This window comes from Salvelinus fontinalis, unplaced genomic scaffold (genome assembly GCF_029448725.1).
Source record: "Salvelinus fontinalis isolate EN_2023a unplaced genomic scaffold, ASM2944872v1 scaffold_1158, whole genome shotgun sequence".
Classification (NCBI taxonomy): domain Eukaryota; kingdom Metazoa; phylum Chordata; class Actinopteri; order Salmoniformes; family Salmonidae; genus Salvelinus; species Salvelinus fontinalis.
The window spans coordinates 41,783-52,737 of NW_026601367.1; the positions used below are offsets into that span (position 1 = coordinate 41,783).

The 10,955-nt window shown below is 39.5% G+C and overlaps 1 protein-coding gene across 1 annotated transcript; it reads left to right on the forward strand.

Annotated features, from left to right (window-relative positions):
• Positions 1-308: 308 nt before the first annotated feature.
• LOC129848756 (zinc finger protein 70-like) lies at positions 309-10,613 on the forward strand. Its single transcript, XM_055915858.1, has 2 exons — positions 309-1,079; positions 9,444-10,613. The coding sequence occupies exons 1-2, from the start codon at positions 617-619 to the stop codon at positions 10,193-10,195; spliced, it is 1,215 nt and encodes a 404-aa protein (XP_055771833.1). The 5' UTR covers positions 309-616; the 3' UTR covers positions 10,196-10,613.
• The last annotated feature ends 342 nt before the right edge of the window (positions 10,614-10,955 follow it).

A 10,955-nucleotide genomic window follows, 5' to 3' on the forward strand; every position in this document is an offset into this window, starting at 1 on the left:
CTTGATAAGTGTGTAAATTAGTCAATTTTCCTGTCCTGCTAAGCATTTAAAAATGTAACTAGTACTTTTGGGTGTCAGGGAAAATGTATGGAATAAAACGTACATAATTTTCTTTAGGAATGTACTGAAGTAAAAGTAAAAGTTGTCAAAAATAAGAATAGTAAAGTACAGACCCCAAAAAACAACTTAAGTAGAACTTTCAAGTATTTTTTTTACCTAAGTACTTAACACCACTGTGTGTAGCAGAAGTAAAATATGTGTTGCTTGTATACTCATTACAAATCTGCACTAATCAATCAACTCCCCCACTCCAGTCCGCAGACGGCGATGTGCGTCTTTCAGGCGTTGCTACCAGCGTGACGTATAATCTAGTGGACGGGACGGGAAGTTTCTTCAACAATAGCTTGTCAGCCACCTCCGTAGCTTGTTAGCCAATATAGCCGAAACGTATTAGCTCTTTAGACTATATTGGTCCCTGTGTTTTAAACATACTTATTTCGTATAGCTAGTTTCCCCATTTAATTAAATATATGCGTTAAGTTAGTAGCTAGCTGGATTGCTAAATTAGCTTAGAACCAGGCTAGTCGTTAATGCTAACTAGCTAACATCCCCGACCATGAGCTCACTATTCTACTCTCCTCCAGCTAAACAAGAGGGGATCTGCTGGACGGAGAAAGAAGCTCTGGGACTGAACATTGTCGTGAAAGAAGAAGCGGAGGATATTACAGTAAAAGGAGAGGAAGAAGCTTTCAGAATGAAAGAGGAGGAAGAGGAGGCTATCAGTATCACGTTTAAAGAAGAGAAGAACGTTACAGTGAAAGACGAGAAAGAACCTTTTAGAGTGAAAGATGAAGAGGGGATAGAGGCTGTCACAGTGGATGAAGAGGAGGTAGAAGCTTTCAGAATGAAAAGGGAGGAAGAGGAGGATGTAACATTGAAAGAAGAAGAAGAAGAGGAGGAGGATGTTATAGTGAAAGAAGAGAAAGAACCCTTTGTAGTGGAAGAGGAGGCTATCTTAAGAAAAGAGGAGGAGGACGTTTTGGAAGAGGAAGAGGAGACTGAAGATCTGATTAACACCAGTGAGTACCGTCTTAAAAGCAGGGTCACAAACTGCCCTTGTTGAGTTAATGTATCGTTTTAATATATGACTCTTGGCCTCGCCGTTGATTCTGGGAGAATATAACTTATAAATGTCCACTGAACTTAGTTCAACTGTTGTACTCCATCAGAACCCAAAATATAAGCTTGTTTTACTCCATTGTTTGTAAACAATATAATTGTAAATGAACACCATATCCTCAAAACATGGAGGTAGTTCCATTTGTATTTATTGAGGATCCCTTTTAGGTTGTGCGTTACAGCAGCTACTCTTCCTGGGGTTTATTATGGACCCCCATTAGTTCCTGCCAAGGCAGCAGCTACTCTTCCTGGGGTTTATTATGGATCCCCATTAGTTCCTGCCAAGGCAGCAGCTACTCTTCCTGGGGTTTATTATGGATCCCCATTAGTTCCTGCCAAGGCATCAGCTACTCTTCCTGGGGTTTATTATGGATCCCCATTAGTTCCTGCCAAGGCAGCAGCTACTCTTCCTGGGGTTTATTATGGATCCCCATTAGTTCCTGTCAAGGCAGCAGCTACTCTTCCTGGGGTTTATTATGGATCCCCATTAGTTCCTGCCAAGGCAGCAGCTACTCTTGCTGGGGTTTATTATGGATCCCCATTAGTTCCTGCCAAGGCAGCAGCTACTCTTCCTGGGGTCCAGCAACATTAAGGCAGCTATATATGATTTAAAATATATTACATGACATTACATTTCATAACGCTTTTCACAACACATTAAGTGTGTTCCATCAGGCTACTACTCTACCACCACATATCTACAATACATAGTCCATGTGTAGGTGTGTAGAGTGTGCGTCTTATCATGTGTATGCATGTGTCTATGTGTCTCTTCGCAGTCCCCACTGTTCCATAAGGTGTATTTTTATCAGGTTTCTTACCCAAATCTGATTCAATTGTACTTGCATCAGTTACATGATTTGGAATAGAGTTCCATGTAGTCATGGCTCTATGTAGTACTGTGTGCCTCCCATAGTCTGTTCTGTACTTGGGGATTTTAAAGAGACCTCTGGTGGCATGGCTTGTGGGGTGGGCATGGGTGTCTGAGCTGTGTGCCAGTAGTTCAGACAGACAGCTCGGTACATTCAGCTTGTCAACACTTCTTACAAAAACAAGTAGTGATGAAGTCAATCTCTCCTCCACTTTTAGCCAGGAGAGATTGACATGCATATCATTAATGTTAGCTCTCCGTGTACATCCAAGGGCCAGCTGTGCCGCCCTGTTCTGAGCCAATTTAAATTTTCCTAAGTCCCTCTTTCTGGCACCTGACCACACGACTGAACAGTCGTCCAGGTGCGACAAAACTAGAGCCTGTAGGACCTGCCTTGTTAAGTGTGTTGTTAAGAAGGCAGAGCAGTGCTTTATTATGGACAGACTTCTCCCCATCTTAGCTACTGTTGTATCAACATGTTTTGACCATGACAGTTTACAATTCAGGGTTACTGATAACCTGAACCAGGTTGCAGGCACTGGTTACAGTTTGAGGCTTTTTCTCGAGTGGGCAGCTTGTTGATATCGAAGTGTTGAAGTCAATATTTAAATCACCAAGAAAATATACCTCTCTGTTAATATCACATACATTATCAAGCATTATTAGCCAGTAAAATACTACTTGGTTCTAAAAATACTTAAGTATCAAAAGTAAATGGAATTGCTAAAATATACGTAACTATCAACAGTAAAAGTATTAAGCAAACCAGACGGCATAATTTTCTTGTTTTACAATTGTACAGATAGGCAGGGGCACACTCCGACACTCGGACATCATTTACAAACGAAGCATGTGTTTAGTGAGTCCTCCAGATCATAGGCAGTAGGGATGCCCACGTGTTCTCTTGATAAGGGTGTGAATTGGAGCACTTTCCTGGCCTGCTAAGCGTTCAAAATGTAACGAGTACTTTTGGGTGTGAGGGGAAATGTATGATGTAAAAAGCACATTATTTTCTTCAGGAATGTAAATGAAGTAAAAGTCAAATTTGCCCCAAAAATAAATAGTAAAGTACAGATGCCCCCAAAAAGTACTTAAGTAGTACTTTGAAGTATTCTTTACTTAAGTACTTTACACCACTGGTTAGAGGGACATAAATTAGGTTACTTATATTTAGTCTGCCAACGTCCCCTGGGATAATGTACATTTGCTGAAGCATTATGACAACTCAGTGACACAACGGTAGATGATGACACAATGGTAGATGATGACACAATGGTAGATGATGACACAATGGTAGATGATGACACAATGGTAGATGATGACACAATGGTAGATGATGACACAATGGTAGATGATGACACAATGGTAGATGATGACACAATGGTAGATGATGACACAACGGTAGATGATGACACAACGGTGGATGATGACACAACGGTGGATGATGACACAATGGTAGATGATGACACAATGGTAGATGATGACACAATAAGGATATACTGCAGATACCCCACCAGGCCTAAAGATAAGCCCTAAGAAATACTGCAGATACCCGACCAGGCCTAAAGATAAGCCCTAAGAAATACTGCAGATACCCGACCAGGCCTAAAGATAAGCCCTAAGAAATACTGCAGATACCCGACCAGGCCTAAAGATAAGCCCTAAGAAATACTGCAGATACCCGACCAGGCCTAAAGATAAGCCCTAAGATATACTGCAGATACCCGACCAGGCCTAAAGATAAGCCCTAAGAAATACTGCAGATACCCGACCAGGCCTAAAGATAAGCCCTAAGAAATACTGCAGATACCCGACCAGGCCTAAAGATAAGCCCTAAGATATACTGCAGATACCCGACCAGGCCTAAAGATAAGCCCTAAGAAATACTGCAGATACCCGACCAGGCCTAAAGATAAGCCCTAAGGATATACTGCAGATACCCGACCAGGCCTACAGATAAGCCCTAAGATATACTGCTTTCTCGAGAACAAGCCCAAATCCCCGTCATTTGCGTTAAAAAAAAGACGGATAAAAAAGGAGACGGAGGTCGGGCCGAGTGAGTAAACCTCCACTACCAACTGTTCTATTGGCCGACGTTGTTGGAAAACAAAAGGCACGTATATCCTACCAAGGGGACATTAAAAACTGTAATATTATGTTTCACCGAGTCATCGCTGAACAACAACATGGATGATATAGAGCTGGTTGGGTTTACTGTGCATCGGTAGGACAGAGCAGTTACGTCTGGTAGGACAGAGCAGTTACGTCTGGTAGGACAGAGCAGTTACGTCTGGTAGGACAGAGCAGTTACGTCTGGTAGGACAGAGCAGTTACGTCTGGTAGGACAGAGCAGTTACGTCTGGTAGGACAGAGCAGTTACGTCTGGTAGGACAGAGCAGTTACGTCTGGTAGGACAGAGCAGTTACGTCTGGTAGGACAGAGCAGTTACGTCCGGTAGGACGACGGGTGGACGGGTGGGAGGTGTCTATTTGTCAATAACAGCTGGTGCGCGATGTCTAATATTAAAGAAGTCTCAAGGTATTGCTCGCCTGAGGTGTGCAACGTGCCAAATTAAAGGGAACATATTCATTAAGATGAACCTGAGACATCAGATTAAAGGGAACATATTCATTAGGCTGAACCTGAGACATCAGATTAAAGGGAACATATTCAATAGGCTGAACCTGAGACATCAGATTAAAGGGAACATATTCATTAGGCTGAACCTGAGACATCAGATTAAAGGGAACATATTCATTAGGCTGAACCTGAGACATATTAAAGGGAACATATTCATTAAGCTGAACCTGAGACATATTAAAGGGAACGTATTCATTAGGCTGAACCTGAGACATCAGATTAAAGGGAACGTATTCATTAGGCTGAACCTGAGACATATTAAAGGGAACGTATTCATTAGGCTGAACCTGGGACATATTAAAGGGAACATATTCATTAGGCTGAACCTGAGACATCAGATTAAAGGGAACGTATTCATTAGGCTGAACCTGGGACATATTAAAGGGAACATATTCATTAGGCTGAACCTGAGACATCAGATTAAAGGGAACGTATTCATTAGGCTGAACCTGAGACATCAGATTAAAGGGAACGTATTCATTAGGCTGAACCTGAGACATCAGATTAAAGGGAACGTATTCATTAGGCTGAACCTGAGACATATTAAAGGGAACGTATTCATTAGGCTGAACCTGGGACATATTAAAGGGAACGTATTCATTAGGCTGAACCTGAGACATATTAAAGGGAACATATGCATTAAGCTGAACCTGAGACATCAGATTAAAGGGAACGTATTCATTAGGCTGAACCTGAGACATCAGATTAAAGGGAACATATTCATTAGGCTGAACCTGAGACATCAGATTAAAGGGAACGTATTCATTAGGCTGAACCTGAGACATCAGATTAAAGGGAACGTATTCATTAGGCTGAACCTGAGACATCAGATTAAAGGGAACGTATTCATTAGGCTGAACCTGAGACATATTAAAGGGAACGTATTCATTAGGCTGAACCTGGGACATATTAAAGGGAACGTATTCATTAGGCTGAACCTGAGACATATTAAAGGGAACATATTCATTAGGCTGAACCTGAGACATCAGATTAAAGGGAACGTATTCATTAGGCTGAACCTGAGACATCAGATTAAAGGGAACGTATTCATTAGGCTGAACCTGAGACATATTAAAGGGAACATATTCATTAGGCTGAACCTGAGACATCAGATTAAAGGGAACGTATTCATTAGACTGAACCTGAGACATCAGATTAAAGGGAACGTATTCATTAGGCTGAACCTGAGACATCAGATTAAAGGGAACGTATTCATTAGGCTGAACCTGAGACATCAGATTAAAGGGAACGTATTCATTAGGCTGAACCTGAGACATCAGATTAAAGGGAACATATTCATTAGGCTGAACCTGAGACATCAGATTAAAGGGAACATATTCATTAGGCTGAACCTGAGACATCAGATTAAAGGGAACATATTCATAAGCTGAACCTGGGACATATTAAAGGGAACGTATTCATTAGGCTGAACCTGAGACATCAGATTAAAGGGAACGTATTCATTAGACTGAACCTGAGACATCAGATTAAAGGGAACGTATTCATTAGGCTGAACCTGAGACATCAGATTAAAGGGAACGTATTCATTAGGCTGAACCTGAGACATATTAAAGGGAACATATTCATTAGGCTGAACCTGAGACATCAGATTAAAGGGAACGTATTCATTAGACTGAACCTGAGACATCAGATTAAAGGGAACGTATTCATTAGGCTGAACCTGAGACATCAGATTAAAGGGAACGTATTCATTAGGCTGAACCTGAGACATCAGATTAAAGGGAACGTATTCATTAGGCTGAACCTGAGACATCAGATTAAAGGGAACATATTCATTAGGCTGAACCTGAGATATCAGATTAAAGGGAACATATTCATTAGGCTGAACCTGAGACATCAGATTAAACGGAACATATTCATTAGGCTGAAACCTAAAAGCGCTATATCAATGTAACACAGTTGGGCCATCCTATTTAGAATGTTGAATATTGTTCTGATTCTAGACATTCAGTTACATAAATAATTAAAATATTACCCTTGTAATGCTGATGGAGCGTTAACATGGCTACCGTCATGTAGATGCACAGCGTTATGGGGAAGAGGAGTCTGAGGCTCGGCTTTATTCACTGTAGTACATTATAATATAATAAGGCTCCATGGTAGCTAATACATTAGAATCAGGCTCCATGGTAGCTAATACATTATAATAAGGCACCATGGTAGCTAATACATTATAATAGAATAAGGCTCCATGGTAGCTAATACATTATAATAGAATAAGTCACCATGGTAGCTAATACATTATAATAGAATAAGGCTCCATGGTAGCTAATACATTATAATAGAATAAGGCTCCATGGTAGCTAATACATTAGAATAAGGCTCCATGGTAGCTAATACATTAGAATAAGGCTCCATGGTAGCTAATACATTAGAATAAGGCTCCATGGTAGCTAATACATTAGAATAAGGCTCCATGGTAGCTAATACATTAGAATAAGGCTCCATGGTAGCTAATACATTATAATAGAATAAGGCTCCATGGTAGCTAATACATTAGAATAGAATAAGGCTCCATGGTAGCTAATACATTAGAATAAGGCTCCATGGTAGCTAATACATTAGAATAAGGCTCCATGGTAGCTAATACATTATAATAGAATAAGGCTCCATGGTAGCTAATACATTAGAATAGAATAAGGCTCCATGGTAGCTAATACATTATAATAGAATAAGGCTCCATGGTAGCTAATACATTAGAATAGAATAAGGCTGCATGGTAGCTAATACATTATAATAGAATAAGGCTCCATGGTAGCTAATACATTAGAATAAGGCTCCATGGTAGCTAATACATTATAATAGAATAAGGCTCCATGGTAGCTAATACATTATAATAGAATAAGGCTCCATGGTAGCTAATACATTAGAATAAGGCTCCATGGTAGCTAATACATTATAATAGAATAAGGCTCCATGGTAGCTAATACATTAGAATAGAATAAGGCTCCATGGTAGCTAATACATTAGAATAGAATAAGGCTCCATGGTAGCTAATACATTAGAATAGAATAAGGCTCCATGGTAGCTAATACATTAGAATAAGGCTCCATGGTAGCTAATACATTATAATAGAATAAGGCTCCATGGTAGCTAATACATTAGAATAGAATAAGGCTCCATGGTAGCTAATACATTATAATAGAATAAGGCTCCATGGTAGCTAATACATTAGAATAGAATAAGGCTCCATGGTAGCTAATACATTATAATATAATACGGCTCCATGGTAGCTAATACATTATAATAGAATAAGGCTCCATGGTAGCTAATACATTATAATAGAATAAGGCTCCATGGTAGCTAATACATTATAATAGAATAAGGCACCATGGTAGCTAATACATTAGAATAAGGCACCATGGTAGCTAATACATTATAATAGAATAAGGCTCCATGGTAGCTAATACATTAGAATAGAATAAGGCTCCATGGTAGCTAATACATTAGAATAAGGCTCCATGGTAGCTAATACATTAGAATAAGGCTCCATGGTAGCTAATACATTAGAATAAGGTGCCATGGTAGCTAATACATTAGAATAGAATAAGGCTCCATGGTAGCTAATACATTATAATATAATAAGGCTCCATGGTAGATAATACATTAGAATAAGGCTCCATGGTAGCTAATACATTAGAATAAGGTGCCATGGTAGCTAATACATTATAATAGAATAAGGCTCCATGGTAGCTAATACATTATAATATAATAAGGCTCCATGGTAGATAATACATTAGAGTAGAATAAGGCTCCAATGTTGAAATATGAGTAGATTAAAATAATATGAATTAATGATATAAAATGACTCAATGATCCAAACCTTTCACAATATAATGGACTATGAATTACTGCAAATAGAGATGGTGGTACACAATAACACAGCCCCTCAATATAATAGAGATAGTGGTACACAATAACACAGCCCCTCAATATAATAGAGATGGTGGAACACAATAACACAGCCCCTCAATATAGTAGAGATAGTGGTACACAATAACACAGCCCCTCAATATAGTAGAGATAGTGGTACACAATAACACAGCCCCTCAATATAGTAGAGATAGTGGTACACAATAACACAGCCCCTCAATATAGTAGAGATAGTGGTACACAATAACACAGCCCCTCAATATAGTAGAGATAGTGGTACACAATAACACAGCCCCTCAATATAGTAGAGATAGTGGTACACAATAACACAGCCCCTCAATATAGTAGAGATAGTGGTACACAATAACACAGCCCCTCAATATAGTAGAGATAGTGGTACACAATAACACAGTTCCTCAATATAATTTAGTTTAGTTTACATATATACCCATTAGGTCTTATACATGTATCCTATACTGACTAGTCTATTTACCCATTAGGTCTAATACATGTATCCTATACTGACTAGTCTATCCATTAGGTCTAATACATGTATCCTATACTGACTAGTCTATTTATCCATTAGGTCTAATACATGTATCCTATACTGACTAGTATATTTATCCATTAGGTCTAATACATGTATCCTATACTGACTAGTCTATTTACCCATTAGGTCTAATACATGCATAACAACCATGAAGTTTAATAGTGTTTTTATTGGCCTATAAATCACAACAGCCACTCTTTATTTGTTATTGAGGGATCTATTCTGGATTAAACCTCATAGGAAGACAGTTTTATCATGTGGTGGTTTCATTCAGGTTCTCAGTTTCACTAAATACTCTGTCTTTGGCAGGAGAGGGACCAGACTCTCACTCTGACAGCAGGAAGAGTCCTTCAGGGGAGCCAGACCCAGAGACGTCCAAACCAGCGAGACCACACCACTGCTCCCACTGTGGAAAGAGTTTTACCCGGTTCTGGAACCTAAAACAGCATGAGACGATGCACACAGGAGAAAAGCCTTTTCAATGCTCCCAGTGTGGAAAGAGTTTTACCTGGTTAAGGGCCCTGAATAGGCATGAAGAACTACATACAGCAGGGAGGAAGACCTACCAATGCTCCCAGTGTGGAAAGAGTTTTACTCAGTTAGGAAGCCTGAAAATACATGAGAGAATCCATACAGGAGAGAAGCCTTACCCCTGCTCCCTATGTGGAAAGAAGTTTACCATGTTAGGCAATCTTAAAAAGCACGAGAAAATACACTCAGGAGAGAAGCCTTACCACTGTTCCCTGTGTGGCAAGAGTTTTACCCAGATAGGGAGCCTGAAAACACATGAGAGAATGCACACAGGAGAGAAGCCTTACTACTGCTCCCAGTGTGGCAAATATTTTTCTCATTTAGAGACCCTGAAAATACATAAGAGAATACATACAGGAGAAAAGCCTCACCACTGCTCACTGTGTGGAAAGAGTTTGACCACTTTAGGCAATCTAAAAGAGCATGAGAGGACACACACGGGAGAAAAGCCTTTTAAGTGTTCCCTCTGTGGAAAGAGTTTTACCCATTTAGCGAGCCTGAAAAGGCATAAAGGAATACACACAGGATAAAAGCCTTACCAATTCTCCCAGTGAGGAAAGAGATTTTCACGATTACAGGACCTTACATCACATGAGAGGACACACCTGACCACTGCTCCCAATGTGGAAAGACTTTTACCTTGTTAGGGATCTTGAAAACATTGAGAGTAAACATAGGAGAAAAGATCTTCCACTGTTCTCAGTGTGGAATAAGATTTTACCCGGTTATGTAACCTGAAAGAGCATGAAAGAACTCATACAAATACACAGGAGGAGAAGACATACCACTGCTCTCATTGTGGAAAGACATTTTCCCAGTCAGAGGACTTGAAAACACATGAGAGAATAGACTCTGTGTTCTGACTTATGTTTTTGACCTGAGAATTTGGGGATTTGTTTAATACCACATTAAATCATACTCAAAAAAAGGTTACAGGAATTCCCACCTGTTTAGCTAATATTTATATTAGCTGTAAACCTTTTTTGAGTATGATTTAATGTGGTATTAAATATATTTATCTATATAGATAGATATATATATATGTTTTTTGTTGTTTTTGTGGTTGCCTGTTTTGCATGTTATTTTGGCATTAATATGTGTCACATCAGTTTGAAAACAATGTAAAAAAAATATGAATTAATAAATAATGCATTAATAAAGCCGCATACAAACTTTTTTGCTTTCTTGAGTAAGGCAGCTCCAAAATGCAGGTGTTTCAGCCTAGCTCAGTACTTTCTGTGGTGGTGGAGCAGCCAGCGGAAAATACGGAGCGAAGGGGTTGGTAATGTT

Bases quoted from the DNA above. Each gene is read 5' to 3' on its own strand.
- LOC129848756 (XM_055915858.1), top strand. From the start codon at position 617: ATGAGCTCACTATTCTACTCTCCTCCAGCTAAACAAGAGGGGATCTGC. The intron at 1,080-9,443 runs GTGAGTACCGTC...TGTCTTTGGCAG, and splicing joins TGAAGATCTGATTAACACCA to GAGAGGGACCAGACTCTCAC.